The 22,353-nt window shown below is 42.1% G+C and overlaps 1 protein-coding gene across 13 annotated transcripts in view; it reads left to right on the top strand.

Annotated features, from left to right (window-relative positions):
* The window catches only part of FARS2 (phenylalanyl-tRNA synthetase 2, mitochondrial), a 521,299-nt gene that overhangs the window by 420,750 nt on the left and 78,196 nt on the right, over positions 1–22,353 (top strand). The window contains exons 8-9 of one of the 13 annotated variants that reach the window (XR_008480527.2): positions 3,190–3,309; positions 18,822–19,220. The exons of 9 other annotated variants lie outside the window; for them this stretch is intronic. Coding sequence is in view for 2 of the 4 variants with exons in the window: in XM_078368425.1 (XP_078224551.1) it covers positions 644–722 (79 nt within the window). In the remaining 2 variants the exon portion in view is untranslated. Of the gene's footprint in view, positions 1–643; positions 1,301–3,189; positions 7,034–18,821; positions 19,221–22,353 lie in introns of those variants that run through there. 3 more of the 13 variants (XR_008480526.2, XM_054253738.2, XM_078368425.1) reach the window with 3 other exon arrangements.

Raw genomic sequence — 22,353 nt, 5'->3', positions numbered from 1 at the left:
TAGCAGAATGTAATTTATGAAATCTGCCAATCATTCTCATAACACCTCTGTGCTATATTTTAAACTCACCTAAACAGCATCGTGGAAATAGTCACCCACACTGCTGGCTTCCAGAGTATCAGATTGCCGCTTGCAGTTGGAGGGAGCCTCCCCTGATCCTTCTCTGGATGAAACCCCAGAAGAAGGCATTACCCACCAAGGCCACTCCTCTTGCTGGCTTTACCATTTGAACTAACTCAGGGATGGGTGTCTCTAAGATTCATCCAAATGTGTGTAAAGAGACGTACTTCTGCTTTCAGTTATTTATCAAAACTATAATTATCTTAGAAAGTTATGCAAATTAGTCAATTTTTAGGCCCTTCATTGAGAAGGTAGCAATGTAGAATTGGTATGTGCTGTGGTCAAGAGGGAAGATTCTCAGATCAGATCCCCTGGGTTTGAATGCTGGTCCAGCTATTTGCTGGCCATGTATGACCTTGGTAGGTTATAATTTCTTTGTGCCCCAGTTTACTTCACTATAAAGCAGACGTAATACTCCCCAGCTCATGTGATTATTGTAAGGATTAAATTAGTTTGCATGAGGCTCTTGTGCCTGATGTATAGTAAGTACTTAATAAATTCCATGATAACATCTCATATGCAGCGTTGGCGCTTTGGGAGCCTGTTACCTTCTGCTGCCTCCACGTGTTACAGTTTCATTTGGGAAACTCTTTTTGTTTTAGTCACACACAACTCTAAAGGTAGGTGATTCTATATCCAGTTTTTCACACTGTCTAAAATAATATGGTTGGTGGTAATAAGATTTTAATTAGCAGATGAATGTTTACATCTCATTTCCCATATATGTAATAATCAATATCCATTCCCTTTGCATTAATAACAAGCCCCCCTGAGTACTGAATGGCTCCTTGATGTAGGGAGTATCTTAGCCAGCTTGGCACAAATAAAACCACTTTCCTTTTCAACTGTTTTAAACATTTAGCAGTGGGATCAGATAATTGAACTTTCAAAAAAAATTCTTCCTAAAATCTGTTTGGATGGAATCATTTGCCGTAAAGATCCAGCATTATTCAAAGCTGTTCTCTGCTCCCTTAATTGAAAAGCCCTGACATTGACACTGGACAGGGGCTGTCTTTGGGGCCACTAGCAGACAGCTTTCTTCACTGCCTCGTATTGTTAATGACTCAGAGAATGCTTTTCGATGAGATCAGAAGCAATCCACTAAAGAAAAAATGGAGAGGACTTGAGAGCTTAAAAGAGCGGAGAGGAAAGATGTGAGAAAAACTAAAAAAAGACAAAAGTTGGTGTGGAAGAAGGGGTGGCGCGGGCTCCACAGCAGATTTGTCATTCGTCCCAGTCCAGCTATTTAGAATCATTTTTCCAGTGGGAAGAGAGATGAAGAGAAATCCTGTCCAAAAGAACAAGGAAGATGTCTTTGAAATGATATGAGGGAGCCAGAGACAGACACGGAGGTGAGCGGGACCAGGTCCTGCTCTGTAGCTCTCCGGGGAAGATGTACTCACCAGTACTGTGCGCTCCTAAGCCACACAGTTGTCTTTACTGCAGGCAGAAAGATGGATGTACACTGATCAGGGCCATGGCCTGCAGGTGCTTAAATGTCTCCACAGTAGGTGGCTGTGTTCACAGCTCAGACCTGTGGCCCCCTGGCCCCTTCAGCTCTCCTGAGTAGCATCCCACTCTTAGCAACTCTGCAGTGAAAGTACAATCTGAACATAAATTAAGTGGCAACTTTGGGCTTTAAAGAAAAAGGAAAACTTTTTCATTTTAGAAATGCAAAACGTAATGTCTCCTGTGTCAATTCATTCTATGCTCCCTGAAATGGTTTCATCTCTATGCTAATTTTATGCTGAAAATTGGAACTCCCCTGTGCTGGAAAGAAGAGAAAGGGCTAGGAAGTCAAAGACTATCCAAGTGGCTGAGAGTCAAGTGGACCCCCTTGACTCATCTCCACTTAGAAAATACTCTCAAGGCAGCCAGTGTTATACCGAGGGTCCTGCCAAGGGAGCCCAGGCCTCTGCCTGTCACCCAGAGAGCTGGCTTCCAGGCCTTGGGCATGGATCTCTGGCCCAGAGTCAGCTTGGTCTTGTACGAGTGATTTCGCAGGTTATATGCAGACCTCAATACTGACTTCCCATGGTTTCCTCCACTTCTGTTTCAAATGAATAATTAATCTCTTAAAAGCATCATCTGAAAAGCACAAAGTATCCTATAATTCCATGACTGTAAGTTCTTTGAATAAGGAGTCGACATTGTGTTATGCTTACTTCTAGACTCGTGTGTCTGTCTTAGTAGGACATGAGATGTTAAGGATGAATCTCATCCTGGTCCTCTCTGTGCCTTAAGAGCATCCAAATAGACCCTTCCTCAGTGTAGGCGTATAACTGTGATCTCTGAAGACTCCTATGGTTCTGTCATTCAGTAGCTCAAGGGCAGTTGGACAGAGAAGAGATTAGAAGTCTTGTTACTGCTCCTTAACTTGTTCACAAAGATACTTTATTTTTATTATTTTGGTCCTGCCAGTTCTTTTCATCTGGTTTCCTGTATCCTTCCATATACAATGATGCTGAGGGGTTTTTTTTTGTTTGTTTTATGTGTTGTTTTAAAGAGAAAAGGGAGTATACTTGCTGCTTCAGGGCAAAACAAAGACCAGTGGGAAGAAAGTTATCAAAGATTGATTTCAGCTCCTCACAAAGAGCTTTCTAAGGACAGGCTGTGAAGGGACTGAATATGTTTAAGTAGAGCTGGGCGGACACATGAGACTGCTGTCCTGAGGATGCTCACCCAGAAACTCCGATGACCAAGGTGTTGACTAATGGCTTACCCTGGAGACTTGTCATCCGGAGCCTCCGCCGACAAGCAGCATGGTCCACGGGTGGGTGAATGGGGGCCGTGGTTGTGTGGGCTCTCTCCAGGGCTGGCTGAGGCTGGCAGCCCTCAGTGTTGTGAAGCACATGAGACACAGCTGCAAGAATGCTGGGGAATGTTGACTGGGAAGGCTTGCGGGGGTCACCATGCAGCTCCATCTTCACAGACTCCAGAGGGATTTGAGAGGAGACTGTCAAAGAGACAGAGAGGACTGGGTGTGTGTGGATGAGGTGATTTCTAACTGCTTGATGATAAAGTAGTAAGCTTTATGTTTCTATTGTGTCTGTTTCCCCCTCATACCAGATTGTCTGAGCCAGAACCACATATTCCAGAGCAGGCATTTTAGCGACCTGGGATAGAGAAAAGTACATTCTAAAAACAATGTCTGGAAACAAAGGGGACTGCATTTAGCCATTTAAAAAGGTAATATAGGTTGCATTTAGCCATTTGAAAAGATAATGGAAATGTCTTTTAACTAATTCCTTTGAGGTTTAACCGTATAGTATTCCCTTTTTAATTCTTTCACAAAACAGACCCTGGAAGGACTCAAATTGGTAAGTGAGAAGCCAGTTACTAGTCAACCACTGGGCAGCTTCTTGGCAGAAGGTGAGAGCTTTCTGCTTCCTTTTTAGGACAATTCTGCCCTTCCTTGAGTGGAAGGAGTTAGCGATGTAGCTGAATGTCAAGGGTTTGGAGAGGAGATGGTTGTAATTGCACAGGCACTGGCATTGAAGACACCCAGGGAAGGGAAGTAGCTCTGGCTCCATGGTAGGATCTGGAAGGGGGAAGGGAAGATTCATAGCCATAACAGGTCTAGGGTGCTACACTTGAAAAGACTATGGTGTTTATCGGTTCATTGAACTAAAATAACCCAAAATACTGGGTACTTCATGTGTGCAGTGCTTAGTGCCAAGAATGATGGGCTGTGTAAACAAGAATCCAGTAACTCCCTCAGCTAACTTAGGATATTCATTTCCTAACTAAAAGGAACATAACTAAGAGTCACCAGTATTGTTTGTCTGTTTTGCTTTTTTACAGAGCAAGGCATAGAAATATGCTCAGTAAACACTTGATGGTTAGTGACCTGCAGGTCCCTGAATTTGCTTTGGGCTGAAAGAAATGCCACCAACATGCCCCCAAACCAGGAGTTCAAATCAGGAAGGCAGCCAGCCTGACTCTACAAGAACTATACAGTGCCTGGTGTTCTGGGAGACTTTCCAGTTGCAAGGAGAGACAGCAGTGCTGTTTTAATAAATAATAGTACGTGATACTTTTGCTGTATACCAGGCCTAGAGACAAAGACAGACAAACAGACAAAATAATTAAAATGTGATTAAGATCATATCCAAATGTAAATTAGTTCCACCACTGTGGAACACAGCGTGGCGATTCCTCAAAGACCTACAAACAGAACTAACATTTGACCCAGCAATCACATTACTGGGTATATACCCAAAGGAATATAAATTGTTCTATTAAGACATCGACCAGACGCGGTGGCTCACACCTATAATCCCAGCACTTTGGGAGGCCGAGGTGGGTGAATCGCCTGAGGTCAGGAGTTTGAAATTAGCCTGGCTAACATGGTGAAACCTCGTCTCTATGAAAAACACACAAAAAAATTAGCCAGACATGGTGGTGGGTCCCTGTAAGCCCAGCTACGCAGGGAACTGAGGCAGGAGAATTGCTTGAACCTAGGATGTGGAGATTGCAGTGAGCTGAGATTGCACCACTGTACTCCAGCCTGGAAGACAAAGTGAAACTTTGTCTCAAATAAATAAATAAAAAGACACCATGCACATGTGTATTCATTGCAGCTCTATTCAAAATAGCAAAGACATGGAATCAATCTAAATGCCCATCAATGGTACACTAGATAAAGAAAATGTGGTACATATCTACCTTGGAATATTATGCAACTATACTAAAAAATGTGATCGTGTCCTTTGCGAAAACACAGGTGGAGCTGGAGGACATTATACTTAGCAAACTAATACAGGAAGAGAAAACCAAATATGGAATGTTCTCACAAGTGGAAGCCAAATATTGCAAACACGTGGTCACATAGCGGGGAACAGCACATACTGGGGCCTATCAGAGGGTGGAGGGTGGGAAGAGGGAGAGGATCAGAAAAATAACTAATAGGTACTGGGTTAATACCTGGGTGACAAAAAAATCTGAATACCAGACTCCCATGACACAAGTTTACCTATATGACAAACTTGCATATGTACCCCTGAACTTAAAATGAAAGTTAAATTAAAAAATAAAAATAAAGATTATATTTGACCAGGGGTAATCCCAGCTACTCGGGAGGCTGAGACAGAATAATCATTTGGACCTGGGAGACAGAAGTTTCAGTGAGCTGAGATTGTGCCACTGCACTGCAGGCAGTGAATATATATATTCACTGATGAATATATATATATTCATCAAAATGAAAACTTGGGGGGAAAGTACGATATCATTTGACATTAAACATAACCCGTTAAGAAAACCACTATTGGTACCAAACATGGAACCAGCCAGGTAACCTATAGAATTCTAAAACATCAAAGCTGGATAAGCCCTTAGAACAATCTGTCCAAATCTGTTATTTTACAGAGCAAGAAATGGAGACCCAGCCAGGCAAAGGTATCAGCAACAGTTAGTTTACATTTCTTTCTGGCTGCATTTACATCTTAACTTTAGTGGGTTGAAAAAGACAGGTGCTATTTCCTCAAAAAATATTTGGCTGCTGGCAATCAACTCTTACAACAAGAGAAATGCTTTCTAACATGGATGTGGGATTTTGTATGTGGTGTGTGGGCTTCCTGAGCTGCCGAGCTTTTCCACAATCTCCTGCTCTGTTGTGTTGTAGCCCACGTTCCTTTAATGCCCGCCATAAGAGGGGTTCTCTTTACTGTTCCTCTGCTCGGCTCCGTCAGAAGTCTGTGTATACCGACAATAAATAGTAGGTCTGAAAACGGATGAGAGGTTTTTAAGTTTGAAAACAGATGAGAGGCTTTCTTCCCTCAAGGGATGATGTGGGGTTTAGCAGCTTCAGCTATGCTGAATTTTACTTATAAATGGTGATGACTTGCTTATAATGTGAGGTTTATTTTCTGTTTTATATGTATTTTATAAGTAGCCACATGAGCAAATATTTAATTTACTGTCATTCTTGTACTGTTGGACAGCAGCAGCTCATGTGAATGATACTGTACCAATTCAAGCTTGGGAATGAGTGCCGGACACCCAGAACACTGTTAGGGTTGTTCATGCGTGTTCATGTGATACTCAAATGGCTGGTCCCCTGGTCAGATATCCAGGGAAACCAGAGAGAAAGTGGATTCCCGAACTTCATTCAATTAAATGAATGGAGGTTTAGATGTTTTTCACTGTTTGGTTCAGACAAAACATTTATTATTCTTTATGTAGAAACAGCCGAGGCAAAAAATGGATGGCTTTAAAAGAATATCCAAGTTTGAATCCAAGTTTTACTTCTTCATTGCTGTGTTATCTTAAGCAAATTTCTTTCTATTTTTTTTTTTTTTTTGGTTCTTATCACCCAAGGTGGAGTGCAATGGTGCGATTTCGGCTCACTACAGCCTCCACCTCCCAGGTTCAAGTGATTCTCCTGCCTCAGCTTCCCGAGGAGCTGGGATTACAGGTGCCCACCACCATGCCTGGCTAATTTTTTTGTATTTTAGTAGAGATGGGGTTTCACCATGTTGGCCAGGCTGGTCTCGAACTCCTGACCTCAGGTGATCTACCTACCTCAACCTTCCAAAGTGCTGGGATTACAAGCTTGAGCCACCACACCCAGCCCTACTTGAGTAAGTTTCTTAACTTCTCTAGATCTCAAGGGCTTTAACCACTTGTGATGATAATAATGCACAGTTGCTTCCAGTGTTATATTTTAATAATCAATATAAGGTACCTAGTGCAGTCCCTGAAAAAAAATAAACAGATGTTGATTCCCTTTCTCCTAAGAAAGTATTCCTGGAATGGGAAGATAGGAGCCATTCCTTGACACCAAACAGACGTGTTGTCCTGGCCTCCTATGCCATTGTCTTCTGTGTTCAGCACTTGAACATTGTGCCCTCAGCTTTTATCAACAGATCCTAAGAAACGGCCAGAGAAAATTGCTGCTGCAGGTCCCATGGTAAGCATGTTGAGGGTTTTATCCATTCCTATCACTCCGCACCCCCCTCCCCCACAGGCTATAAAACCTTTTGTGGGAATTAATTTAAAAATTTAATTTAAAAATTAAGCGCCAAGACTTAGCATGCCTCAAGATAGGGGTAAATGTAACCTTAAGCGTTTTGTAGCTGACCATTTTCCTTCTCTGTGGCTGGGGAGAGCCGCCATATGCAGCAGCCCCCAGAGCTTGCTGTCATGTTCTTCTTTTCCCTGATCTCAGTCCTCTTGAACTTGCTCATATTTTCCCTCATCGTATTGCAGTGTGTCAAGAGGGGGCTTTGATGCCGTTTGGTGGTATTCTAGGCCCAAGTCAGGAGCTCGCCAATCCTGCTCTGCTAGTCTCCTGGCCTCCTGATGTCAAACAGAGATCCTGAGAGTCAGAGAGGGAAGCACAGTGGCGGCTGGCACCACATTCTCACCTGCGAGAGCACCCAGTGCCTTGTCCGGAGTTGGGCTTAGTGGAGGAGCTGGTGAAGGAGGAGAAGAGGCTGAGCTGGATGAAGCACACCTTCTGCCTCCCTCTCACCCCACACCTTCAGATCCCTTTAGCCGTGTGTGTGGCTCATGACCTATGAATGGCAGTGGGGAAGAAGGGGGCAGAATGGAGTCTGACTTGAGAAAAGTATCAGTAACATCCCATTTCTTATGTTGATTCTTATTTTTATTTATATTCAAACATTATTATATATTTTCTTTGGTAGGCCTCCTTAAAATTTTCATAGAATGAGGCAAGATATGAACAGTTCTATAGAAGTTAATGGCAGTGTATTAATGATATATGCAGCCAAGCATGGGTGTTTATGCCCAAAATACACACGTATACAGAGGACATTCAGTGGCCAATGCCAGCTAGAGTTGCTTTGGTCCTTGATTAAGTCATATTTAGATCTCTCCACCCAGATAACTTACATCAATACTGACTAGATAATGCATATCCGATGGGCAGTACACCCTCTGATCACTGTGGATATCACATTTCATGAAATTATTTACCTACAAGCAGGTGCCCCTGAGACCTTGATCACATCAGGGTCGCCACCTGATATGTCAGTCATCACCTGCAGAGGTCTGTCCTGCAACCCCTGACTCAACAATGGATGAAGAAATGCACTCTCACACCTATTTCAGTGATTCAGGTGGGCTAGGGATGGTTGTGGCTGTTTTCAGAGAGCAAATTCATACCTTTCATAGCAATGAAGAGGTAAAACTTGGATTTCCCTAAGTATAATGTAAATGAACGAGCTGCCTTCAGCCTATCCCAATAAAACTATTCGGCCTTCCAAAAGGTTTGGGACCAATCTATAACTTTCCCTAATATGTTGCCAGCCACCCCGAGTGAATCCCAACATGTCCCCTTCTGAACGTTTAGCTTCTAGAGAGGAGAGACCATGTCTTATTGTTCTTCTTCTTACAGTACTTGGTCCACAGCTGATACACAGTGGCTCATGAGGGGTGACTAGATAAATGAGAATTTTTAAATGGCAAGATTATTCAGAGTAAACGAAATGTAAATGTCATAATTTTTTTTTTTTTTTTTGAGACAGAGTCTCACACCGTCACCTGGGCTGGAGCAATGTAGCTTGATCTCGTCTCACTGCAACTTCCGCCTCTCAGGTTCAAGCAGTTCACCTGCCTCAGCCTCCCAAGTAGCTGGGATTATAGGCACCCACCACCACGCCCAGCTAATTTTTTGTATTTTTAGTAGAGACAGGGTTTTATTATGTTGGCCAGGCCTGTCTGGAACTCCTGACCTCGTGATCTGCCCACCTCTGTCTGAATATCATAATATTTTATAAGGAATGGCATTTTGGGCAAGTTATTACTTGTACACACTTTTAGAAACACAAACTCTTCCCCTAGCCAAATACTTCTGAGTAGGGTCCTACTTCAATGTGTAGAGAAACATGAGTTCTCATTAGCACGGACAGCACTGAAGCCCAATTACATTTTTTTTTTAAATAAGCACACCATTTTTTTTTCCTTTAGGGATGGAGTCTCACTTGTTGCCCAGGCTGTAGTATGGAGTGCGATGCACAATCTCAGCTCACTGCAACCTCTACCTCCTGGGTTCAAGCAATTCTCCTGCCTCAGCCTCCCAAGTAGCTGGGAATACAGGTGCACGCCGCCATGCCTGGCTAACTTTTCGTGTTTTAGTAGAGACACAGTTTCACCATATTACCCAGGCTGGTCTTGAACTCCTGAGCTCAGGCAATACACCTGCCTAGGCCTCCCAAAGTGCTAGGATTACAGATGTGAGCCACCGCGCCCGACCCGAAACCAGCACACTTTTTAAGTATTGCTATGCAGCGTCATCGCTCCAAAAGTTCATCAATTTCTTAGCACGCCCAGTGTTACTGATGGTGTAAAGTTTCAGCTTGGGCTCTTCATAGTTATTACTAATTCTTAAGACTGAAATCAGGTAGCTTTGAATTTTTAGCATCCCTATTGTGCTCACTCAAGACTACATATTCAGCAGTGTAAAGTCTATGCCTGACTGTATAAAAGACTGGAATGTTCACATACTATAATGAATAATGCGTGTCAGTGAACTCATTGCAGTAAATCCTTAGGTAATTACTTTCTGCCTTAGTTGGGGGACTTATGGTAGCAGAAGCTAAAATTATTTCATCTCCAGACAAACCCTGAGGTGACTGTTAGAGTTAAATATAATTCATTTGCAGCATGTTTATTGCAGTTAAATTCAACTAATTTAGGGCCTGTTGCTGGCCAGCAGCTGAGGAGGAGGAAGTTGCAGTGTCCATGAGTACCTCAGGGAAATGAGGCTTCACGGCCGAGCTTTCAGAGCATGACGTAAGAGTTACTCCCACTCTGTCTCTGCTCTTCCTGTCCTCAGATCTGGATGGGTTTGTTCATGAAAGTGATTGGCTATTGAGCTCTTTGGGCATAGGATTAACGTGGTGTAGCAAGAGGAAGTCTCAGCGTTGAGCTGGGCTCTGCTTAGTTCTCTCCTCTGATTCTGCTGAAACTTCCTGGTATTACAGAAAGAACTAGGGTGTTCAGGGTCACTGTGATATGAATGAATTTATTAGCAGGTGGTGAGGCTCCCCGCTCTCATGCCCCACTTCTACTCAACACTGTATGGCCAATTTGGGTGTTATTTCTTCCTAAGCCTTCCAGCCCAGAAGACTTGGCTCTGGAAAAAATAGGAAAGGACTTATTCCAAGAACCAAGCACATGTTTACAGAGGATGGTTTAACCTTTAAAGATGTTGCCACTCAAGAGTTATTAGAATAGATTTTGCCTCACAAGAGCTCTTCTGAGCTGGATGGCTTGCTCCACCAAAGACATTGCAGGGATACCTCCAGGAGGAATCACAACAGCACTGGGAGGTGAGGCTTCTGAGCCGTCGCTTGTGTCTAAGCACAAAAGCCAAGAATCAACTGTAGGTGGACTGTTCCCCAGAAGACAGGGACCATGCCAGGAGAGGAAACACAATTCCGATCGTCGTGAGGAACGTGCATTTGAGGAAGACATTGTCCTACTTTTCCACAAAAATACCATGTCTGTGCTCTGGAAACATGTGCACTGTGCTAATTGCTCGAGAGAAGGTAGCAGTTGGAAAAAGCCCCGAGAAGGATGAGTAAATGAACACAGGAATCAGTCGGTAGCCGTGGGAACAGCAAAGCCCCTTCAGTGGGAAGGTAAGAGTAAAAAGAAGACAGCATTGAAGTCTGTGGAATCTAAAGCAGCTTCACTGGGGTTTCTTCACCAACCCAAAGCGCAGAGCAAGCAGGACAGGCACACCCACCTGTGGCCTGCCCTGAGACTCCATCTGGGACAGCCACCTCAGTTTCAGTATCCCCTGGCCACGTTCTGGCTGTTGAGTCTTGTGGTGACACAGCTTACAAGCTGCAGAACTGTCTGCCTCTTAAGCCAGTGTTACTCCCGTGGCACCAGACCCTTCCTGTGGGCCTGGACCCTTCTGAAAACTCTCCTTTTCGATTTTACTCAAACAAATCTTGGCCATGGAAATGGCTTGTGACTTTAATGGGCAAGCTGTGATATAAAAAGTAAACTATGGGTTACATAACTTCAGGGGCAGGTTAACTTTTCCAGAATTCTGGTCTCAAAGTAAAGATTTAGTTGAGGCTATGAAAATACAGGAAAAAAAAATAATAAAGCATTTCTACACCTCCCTCCTCCTTCCACTTGCAAGCCCCCCTTAAAAATAGCATCTGAAGTTTCATTGTAGCTGAGTCACTGCTTGGTGCGATCTGGGGCTAGGCTGCAACTGGACCTGTCAGAATGAGGCCACAGTGATTCATGATGAAGCTAAGTTTGGTTGCCACTGACAACATGTGTTCCTCTCTGTTTTCTCCCTGGAGTTTGGCAGCACTGTATTTTGCCTTTGGATTAGAAACACCTTTGCACAGTGAGAGTAATAGAATGAGATGGGCCACTGCAATTAATGCGCCCTCTGGGACCTCTTGCTGTGACACCCAGGATCCCTAGCCATTTGTTAGGGGAAGGTAGGAGTAATTAACATAACCAAAGACCTTGGGGGCTGTGAAGGGAATTTATCTCCTCTTCCTTTGCAGCTTAGCTTCAAGTCAGTCTCCCAACCAAGAGACCTCCAACACCTTCTCTGCGCCCCAAACTGCTTCCCATTGAGGAAAGGCGCATGATTGAATATGCAGTCCCTATCCTGAAGGAACTTGGGGAAGCACAAACCAATTAAAGAAGCACTCTCTACTTCCCATGTTGATTATAAGCATGTATGTGTCAGTTTCCACACCAGTTTGTGCCTGGAGGGCGGAAGCCACATCTGGCTGTGCATGGTGCCTGTGTTTCGTGGAGTTGAAGTGAACGGGCCCTGCCTCCAGCACCTGCTTCCTGACTTCTGCCATCAGAAGGACTCATTCGGGAAAACATTCTTTTATTCCCTTCCTAGGGCACCACAGTAATAAGGCTGCAAATTTGGGTCTGTCCATTCTGGTGCAAGTGTCTGAGGAAGCAGGAAGAGATCTGGGTTAGCAAGGATACAATTACAATGGTTTTATTTTTTTAATGGGACTTGGGCAATGAGAAAATTCTGTGCTCCCCATCATTTGTGCAGACTTCAGGTAAACTTATGCGAGTTGAACTCATACCAGCGCTGTGGAAGTGAGGGGCAGGTATAAGAAACATGGGGACTTTCCAAGAATTGAAGCTTCTTTGCTGCCATGCCGATGATACTTGTTTCTGACAAACTCAAACTTAAGGAAGTGTAGAGTCAAGCTTCCCAAACAGGGTGCCTTAGTACACAGATTTACACACAGGAGTGCCAGCATAATGAGCGCCGTAGCTCGTGGGACACTGAGCTGGATTGAGACATGAATATACATATAAATATATAATGTATATAATATATCCGTACATCTTAGGAGACTAGACAATGACACAGTATGTTAAATGTGCTCCTCTCTGGGTGATAGGTTTGTGCTATCTGTTAATCATTTTACTTATTTAAACTTCTGAATCTATAAGAATGTATTGTGTGTGTGGAAGAATTCTTTCAGCCCAACCAAATACTAGCCAAAACATTAAAGCAAAAGTTATCAGTGTTTGCTGAGCCAGCCAAAGGTTTATGTACATTATATTCAAACACTGACTTAGAAACCATTTGCCCTGAGGATATGTCCTCTTTTTTGTCAGTTTAAAAATGATTTTCAGTTAGTGTATTCTCATTAAAAAAAAAAAAAAAAGGAAAGAAAAAGAAACAGGAAAGCAGATGTCACATATCAGAGAAATTGTTGCATCTTGATAGATTCACACCATTTATTTTCTTTGCCTGTAAGCCTAATATTGGTAACAGCCCAAACTGCCAACTTTCTTAATTTGTCGACATTCTTCTAAAGTTAACGTCCTGTTAAGGATATTTTTGACAGGAATATTAAGAGAAAGACTTGTTGGTCAGATGTTGGTTCTAGTTGAACACACTGGAAAGGCCACTGGGGACCGGACCCTTGGCAGACGCATGCGGAGGCAGTAGACTGGAATTTGGGAATTCTTATTTCCCGGCAAGTGTAGACAAGGAGCAATGATTTGCTGTTTGTATTTTATATCATGTTACGTTTTCAAAATGTTTGTGGTCATTCCAATTTGTTGTTTTTTTTTCACAGCACTTCTGTGAATGCCTGATTTCTCTTTGCCTAGGCTCTCAGACTCTTGAGGGGGTGGGCGGAGGTGTGATATTTGCCTTCTTCTCACATAGGAATGCCTATAACCTAAATGAGATCAATATCATTTCGTTCTTCTGGGAGAAGTACTATTTTTGCCCGTTACCAACATTATAAAATACTTCCATATTTGGAACTGTGGCATTTTTGTACTTGGAGGGATTTTTTAAAGAAACTGTCTGGTCTAGTTCCTTCATTATACAAATGAAACCATTGAGACCAACACAAGGGGAAGTTCTCAGAGTCACAAGAAGCTGGTGGTGGTGACCAGGGTGGGACCAGAGCCCAGTTTCCTTTTTACTACTGGTCATACTCTGTACTTTCTACCAAGATTTCCCAATTACTATGGGAAGCTAATAGAAAATCTTTTCTAATCTGCATTTTTTGGGGGGAAAGAGATAAGAAATACAGTTTGTCACAACATAGGTGGTAAATAAATATTTGGTGAAGAAGGTGTGTTTGATAAAGTTGCATATATTTACCTCATGAGTTAATAAAAATGCATTATATTTGCAGATGGACACACACAGAGACATACTTACACACACACACTCACACACACATGGTGATGTGTAGCTGGTAACCACATGCCTGCTATCCGTTAGTACAGGGACTTGATTGTCATGTATCCTAGTCTATGTGCTCTGTTGAAAAGAAGAAGCCCTGGAGAGGAGTGACAGAGAACTTCAGGAGACAGAGAAAATAGACTTCTTTTCAATGGAAACTTATCAGAATTATTGAAGTGAGAAAGCCATATTCTATATGTGCACTTCAGTATCAGTGCAGTACTGTCTGCAGTAACTCTTCATTTAGTCATGAAATATATTATTTGCCATTCCACATGTACCAAATACAGTGTTAAAAGAATCCTAGTCAGCTAGGATAAATCACAGAACAAGTATAGTAAGAACATTACCAAGTAATTATACAGTATGTCTTTGAGATTTGTGTCTCCAAGTTTCTCAATAGTTCATTTTAGCTTAGAAAACATAAAGAGAAGTTCCATGTAAGTGCCTGGGAGAGCTGATCTTTACCAAATTCAGTAAAAATTTCAGAGATAAATAAAAATAAACCCGGACTAATTTATAATAACCTACAGAAGATACATTGTTTTCATTATGTTTTCTATTGGCTAACATATCCAGTAGGAAGTTATATTTCATTGTCTTTTGCATATCACAGAATTTGTTTTCCTACTCACCTTACCTACATGTTGAACAATATCTTGGTCATAATCATGGCATATGCTGCATTGAACCTAAGGTGAAAATACTATTTTGTTTACTCACCTGAGAGAAACTTCACTTTTTTCCTGAATGAAGGAATCACTTAAAGTATAAATTAAAATAAAGATAGCTACTATTAAATTTGGTTAGGTTATATTAAAAAAATAGTAAAATGGCAGTCAAAACAACCTGACTCAAGTTTGTGACAGAAGGCTTAATTTATTCAACCATTATGGAAGACAGTGTGGTGATTCCTCAAAAATCTAGAAATAGGAATTCCATTTGACCCAGCAATCCCATTACTGGGTATATACCCAAAGGATTATAAATTGTTAAAGACACATGCACACATATGTTGGTTGCAGCACTATTTATGATAGCAAAGACCTGGAACCAACCCAAATTCCCATCAATGATAGACTAGACAAGGAAAATGTGGCACATATACACCATGGAATACTATGCAGCTATAAAAAATGGCAAGTTCATTTCCTTTGTAGAGACATGGATGAATCTAGAAACCATCATTCTCAGAAAACTGACATATAAGAACAGAAAACCAAACACCACATGTTTTCACTCATAGGCGGGTGATGAACAATGAGAACACTTGGGCACAGGGAAGGGAACAACACTCACTGGGCTAGGTGGGGAGATGGAGGGGAGGGGAGGGGAGGGACAGCGGGGGAGCAGGGAAGATGGGAAGGGATAATAACACCAGGAGAAATGCCTGATGTAGGTGACCGGGGGTGGTGGGGTGGGGATGGAGACAGCAAAACACAATGGCACGTATGTACCTATGCAACAGTCCTGCAGGATGCAGGATGTGCACATGTGCCCCAGAGCTTAAAGTACAATAAAGAAATAAATAAAATATTTTAAAAAAGAAAATACTAAATACATGAAAAAACAAAGAAATAAACAAATATACACTTTTAAAAAAGGCTTAATTTAGTACAGCCCATTTATGTATGCAAGAAGCTTTTCTGAAGGACCCTTAAAGATGTCAGCTCCAGTCATACAGGAAACACACTTGAACTAAGCATGAGATGAATGAAGGGATTCTGCTCTTGTCTTTTATTGATGATTTCATTTATCTGATTCTTCTCTTTTCCTCCCACAGTCTCAGATTAGGCTTGGCCTTCAATTGGATTTTGTATTCATTAAATACAAACAATACACATTTTAGACTGGCTACGTATTTGGAAATTCAGATTTGTATAATCTATTTTTAAATTATGAGACTAACAATATATTTTATTGCACATGCCTGTGGTGTCCAAGTTTGGGATCTGCTTTAATTCTCAATAACGTTCTAATAAAACTATTGCACAGAGCAGAGCTAACCATAGGGACATTTACAATGTCACGGGAAGGTGGCCTGTATGCCCCATGCCTTATGATAATATATTAAATGATCGCAAATAGGATTTTTATAGAAACTGTTCATAGCAGTTAAAAGAATTATATTTGAAGTCATATTTCTGAATGTGAGACTTTCATTTTGTTTCGTTATCTATTAAATGCTTCCAAATTTACTAGGACATAGTGTGTGCTTTTATTCTGTTAGTAAGAGAAAAATCTTGCTCGTCAATCTGAAGTGTATGCCTCATCTTATGACTGCCAGATTCCCTCTCTCATTCTGCTATTGTCCCATGATATTTGCCGCTTTCTGCAGTCAATATAGACAGACTTGAGCCAACTTAAATGTTGTCCCAATATTTACCTAGTACAAAGAAAATTCCATCTGAGAAAACCACAGAGTGTGGTCATTCCTGGAACAACCAGGAGATGGTTGTTACTGTCGATCTCAATTCAGAGGCATGTGTCTATTTAAAGTGCCCACACATCTGAAATTATTCCCAGTTAACTTCATGAAATGTTTTTTAATTTAAAACAAACCAAAGATGATTAATTTTTATATAGCCAAAGATGATTGACTTTCATATAAATTGGTGAATCAGAACAAATTCTTTAGCAAACCATGTGTCTCGCTTTCTTTTTATATGGACATGGTATAAATACTGAGAATCAAAGCAGCCATAATTAAAGAGGCCTGGTCTGTAAGGGAGCCGTAAAGTAGGTAAGGTTTGTATTCTGCTTTCTTCTATCTCCTCCTAGCTCACTTCCAAGTTATTTCTTCTGGCTGTCCTCTCTGGCAAGGTTCAAATGGCCCTGCCTCTGCCTCATCCCTCGCACTGTAATATTGGTTAAATAACTCGGCAATGAGCCAGCATCATCAAATTCCTCTGGTTAGACTTCTCTGGCAGTAGCATTAGGTGTTCTGCTCCAAATACTTTCTAACAATCAGAACCAAGATACCTGTGTGGGAGCCAGTGCCACAGGTAAGTCCCTGTTAGTGACAGTGGCCTTGCAATGATGCTTTGGGAAATTATCCTGCCTTCAATGAGTAGTACAGAGAGGAGTGAGTGCCCAGCCCATGCAGAGCCAAGCAAGGGTCTGTAGTCAGAGTCAAATGCCAGTTACTCTTCTTCCCTGTGAGCTTGTATGACAGTGTGTGTGCGCAGCTACTTGAAATGTTCACTTGTCTGTTTGCTGACTTGATTGTGAAATGCCTGAGGGTAGGAATTATGTCTTATACCCAGCACCAAGGAGGACTGCAGTAAATGGGTAAGGAATGAATGATTGAATGAGTCAGTCTTCAGGCAATCCACTAATGCAGATGGCAGCAATGAAAGTGTGGATTTAAATGGCATCTTTGAAAATTGCAAGAAATTGATGGATATGGAAAACAGAGAGATAATACTAAGAGAAAATCAGGAGAGATCAAGGCATCGAAGCCTCCGAGGCTTTGAGCTGAGCCAAAGGAAGAGTCTGGGAGGCAATCATAGAAATGGAGAACTCCGTGAGAAACCTCATGAGGGAAGCCAACAGATAAAGAGTTTGTCCCAATCTCTTTCTCAAAGAACCATCCTCTCTAAAAGGTGCCTACGTTTCTAGCCTCCCATGTCCCTTCCCCTTACCACACCTCACCCAAGTTCCCAGTGGTCTGATAAGCAGCCAAAACTTGTAGAACTAGCAGATGTTCACGTTTTAAAGGACATTTCCCATCAACGCTTGAAGCTTGCCATTCTTTGTAGACTTGGGAGGAAAGGTGGATGGAAGAGAGATAGGAAATCTGAGCTGGTGCCTTGAAGAGACGCTTTGGTCTCCTTGAGACCAAAAGAGAGATGCTTATTTGTCAGCTGGGATTCGCCCCTCAGGCCTTGGCATCTTTCAGAGGCACTAAGTTCACAGCAGAGAGGACATGTTCTTATAGTCTGTGTTGTCAGTGCTGTGCCCTCAACCACTACTGCATATACCCTCTTACTTTCTAAGTAAATGATATCTCAGAAAAGAGATTCATCTCATTTCACACACAGCCACCCTTTGTAATATGAGGGCGGCTTGTACTCTCATTGGCCTCTGGAGCTTCAATCCGTGTCATTCCCACATTCTTCAGAACTGCCAAAAAGGGACCTACCTGGCTGAGTGGTACGGAAGCTAGGAGGGCAAGACCCTGGTATGTGCTCTTTAAAGTCTGTGAATTACAAAGAGAATATGATAAATAATTCATTTTCTCTTTTCAGCCCCTTTTTCTCCAAAGTTTTGGAATGAGCTCTCTAAATTTCCCAAGAACTTCTCTGAAAGTTCTACAACATGACCGAGTGTGGAAGTACCTGCTGCATGCTTCCTGGAGATTTTCCCCACTGTCTGTTTTATGACCTGGTGAATTAGGCTGCAGTCTTGTCTTGATCCAGAAGTGGCGCCCACTGGATCAGAGGGAATGACTGAAACACATTGATTTGTGGCCGGAATAGGAAGCTAAGCTCTAGGAACGTCTGCCAGAGGCTTGTCCTTAGGAAATAGTCTCACAAATTTTTTTCTGGAGAAGAGATGACATGCTGCAATTGACCTTCCATTGAAGGCCAGAAAACAGAGGTGACAAAGCAAGTCTCTCAGTTTCTAATGCTTCCTTCAGGCTATGCTTTTTAGGGGTGACACCCTCTATATCCCAAGAGACCTTAGCTGTGCACGACATTAAAACTTGGTCCTCAAAATGAGTGATACCAGCCTCTGGAACATAATTGTGACCAAAATGTGTTCCTGGGGTCACCAGCCTCCTTTTACCTTTCCCTTTAAAATCCAAGGAAAATCATTAAGCCCTACTGCTGGCCGGCCCTGGTGAGTGTTTTCGCAGATTGCCTGGGGATATTTATGTCCTCCTGTCTCCTCCAGCTCTAAATTCTGGCTTTAAGACCCTCCTCCATCACCCCCTTGTCAACACTCCCTGGGTTGTTACCATGTCCACAATACTAATGGTCTTACCTCTCTCTTTTTCCAGGGTCTCCTAAACAGTACAATGACTTTCGAAAGAAATAATGGAGAGGAAACTATTAAATTTGAATTTCCATGTTGCGGTTTTGACAGTTTATCAGTGATTCATCACCATAAAGAATCTCTTCCTCTCCATCCTTGCCCTGTGAATAGATTAACACCAGGAAGCAGCCACCTCTTTAGAAAAGCTTCTCTCCTTTACTGGTTTCTCCTGAGTGCCGGGTCCTCCCAAAACTCCTGTCTTTTTGTCTTGACTTAGGAACCCTCACTTCCCCAACCCCCAAAAACACACACTTCCTTCATAACAACACTCTAGAGGGAGATCCTTTTACTTTCCATTTTACTTCCCAGTTCTTAAGGGCATTACTTTTCATAATAAAAAAATTCATCAAAGTGTTTTCCTGAAGAGTTGTTCTCCCTCTAAAGTTGAATTTCATCCTCCAACCCAATATGGAAACCGCGATAGCCATGTATATGTTCATAGCAATCTTTCCTGCCTGCTACATAATCACAGCTATTTTAATGATTATTTGATTTCCACAGACTGTAGTGCAGCTCTGCTGCTGTTCGGGTGTTGGTGAAGGCGTTAGAAACAGTGTTTGTGCTCCGAGCACTTGTGTGTGCTTGGACATTGTGCGGATGTGAGCAAAGTTGTACTTCAGCAGAGGTTACCAACCAACAATGAGACATAACCAGGAAAACACAACTGCAGCTGATGGTCAGAATACCCACGTGTTAGGCATAAGCATCCACACCACCAGCTTGGACAGCTGTCACCTGCCCTTGTTTATCCACTGGGTCAACAAGAAAAGGATTTCTGGCAGGCATCTCTATCAAAAACACACGTGGACATAGGGAAAATGTTAAAGGAGAATTGTGATCAATTAGAATTAAAAGGAAAATCAGTCTTCTCTGTTTTTCCCATACAGCTGCCCCATCTGTCCTGCCATCAGCACCACATGAGGTGTATATAGAAGATGGTATATTGTTACCTTTTTATTAGGCTGCTTCTAGAAGATTCAGCGAGTATCCACAGTCCCACCACCTAATCTGTAACACATGGGCACCATTTTGGTGTGTTTCCTTCTAATTTTGTTTCCATGGACATCTTTTGTTCTGCAAAAAGTACATACATTGTCTTTTTTTTTTTTGCTTCTATAAAGTAATGTTGTGGTAGCTCCAGCAGTCAGTGAAAAAAATTTTGTTCTAATAGAAAAATGAGCAGCAGCTCAACAAAAACAGTTCACTAAACAGTTTATCTACACTTATAGTCAGAAAATGAAATTTAAAAGTTTTACCTCACCTGTGATCAAATAAATGTAATTTAAAATAATGATTCCATCTTTCATCTATAGTTAAAAATATAAAAACTGTAATACCTGCTTCCGATGAGAAAATGGTGACGTAATTGCTGTCATAGAAGCCTGGGTTGAGTGTCAGTCTCCCAGAGTGTATTTTGTCAACACGAATCAGCCTGGAAGTGCCCATCCCCTTGATCTGGTAATTCTGCTTTTTAACACTCTGTGCTACGGGATTTATCTGAGAAAGGTTCAAAGATGTCTGCGTTATTCTTTATTAGATTGAAAACTTGGAAACAACCTGTTACCTATTAAGAAACGAATACAATGTACTTTATTCATCTGGACAAGGAACTATTTTGCAGATATTTAAAACGTTTTAAAGAAGAGTTGCGCACCTTTGAAAAAAGTTCACAATATAACAATAGGCTTAAAGGGTAAAGAGAAGAATATGTGATCTAGTTCACATTTTCTAAGTATGTATGTTATGTCCATGAGGGAGAGCGAGACAGCAAATCCACTTTCACGATGGTTATCCATGGCTCACAGCACTACAGGTGATTTTTACTTTATGCCTTTCCATAGTTCCCCAGTTATTTTCAATGAGTATTTCATTTGTGTACAGGGGGAAATAAATTACTTAAAAAATGGAAAAAGAAGAAAAACACTCCTTTGCAGCAGCTTATGCAGCATTTTAACAACGAAAGATGGGGAAATCCCCAAGATGTACAAGCCGTTTCTTCCCCTTCTGACTTTGGCTGAGCCATCTGCTCACAGATGCTGACTGTTTTCTCGAGAGATCAAAGAAAGAAAACAGGCTCTAGCAGGAGCCTTTATTGAAGTCTTCTCAGCTTCCTTACAGCTGTCGCTTCTCCCCGTCCCCTTCCTCCTCTGGATCCCGCCCTCTTTTGGTGCTTTTCCTGAGGCTGGTGGCTACATTTCCTTGGTGCTTGAAGTCATTCTTTCGTCATGTGAAGTGATTTAGAGCTTGCTAACAGCAACCTACACTTTGCTCTAATAAACTAATGCGGAAAAGAGTGGGAATTCAGGCTGCTGGGTGACAGACCAGCATGCTGTTTTACTCTGCCATGGTCAGCATGTGGTTTTGGTTCTGCTAAAAGGACATTTCCGACTCTACCTCTATTTGTTTAGCATTTCTCCTCTTAGTGAACTTTTAGTAGCTGAATGCCCAAAGGAGAAGGCTGCAAAAGCAAATTATAGTACATCCACTGCATGGAATATTACTTAGCTGTTAAAAATGACAATAACTAGGTTGCAGTGTCAAGTGTTACCAAAGAAATACAGGAAACAAATTAATATCTATATATAGTTACAACAATGTAAAACTATACGTTTGTATTGAAAAGAAATAGAGGAAGCAGGGGAAAAGGAAAATTTAATGGCAGATGAGAAATTTTTTAAATTTGGCGATTAATATTGAACTTTCACTGTATGCCAGACACTATGCAAGCCCCGTGTATTTTTTAACATAGTTTAATAACATGTTAAGTTGTAAAGAAGTATAAAGTAGGGGTCACGGAATTCATTTGCAAAGATCTTACTATGGGCAGCTCGGCTCTATCCAAAGGGAACACTGAATCTGTCATTCTTTTCCACACTTAATTTATGTAAAACGTACAGTGCTGTACTCCACTATGTCTGTTCAGTCCTCAGTGAGCAGATGGGGCTTTTCTTCCTTGCCTTGCATGTCGTTCTTTTATCCATGCACTCAATAGATACTGAGCCTTGCTGTCAGCCAGGTCCTCTTCAGCTGCGGCTGATACACAGGGACCAGAATGACAAGACTCTGCCGCCATGGAGCTTCCAGGCATTGGGGAAGACAGACACTAAACTATATAAGTGAAAAGCAGTAACTCATTTTAAGGAGAATCAGGGAAGACTCCTCTGAGAAAGCAGGGAAGTGAAGGAGCAAACCATGAAAAGGCTGGGGAGGCAGCGCGAACAACACGTGCAAAGGCACTGAGGCAGTGCTGAGTTTGGCATGGCTGTGAGAGGAAATACATTTAGAGAGGGAAGCAGGGGCTGGGAAGTGTAGGGTTGTATGGGCCACAACAAAGGGTCTGTTCTAAGTGAGATGGAGAGCTTTAAGGGGTGGGACAGATTTACTCATTTGGCATGTGATCTGACTTCTTGAGAGAATGGACTGTCAAAGAAGCAGGTAGCAGAGGCTTTCAGCCGCCCAGGTGGCCTGGACTGGGAGAGCAGGCAAGGAAATGAAGG

Source organism: Callithrix jacchus, chromosome 4 (assembly GCF_049354715.1).
Source record: "Callithrix jacchus isolate 240 chromosome 4, calJac240_pri, whole genome shotgun sequence".
NCBI lineage: Eukaryota > Metazoa > Chordata > Mammalia > Primates > Cebidae > Callithrix > Callithrix jacchus.
This window is presented reverse-complemented; position numbering and strand designations above follow the sequence as displayed.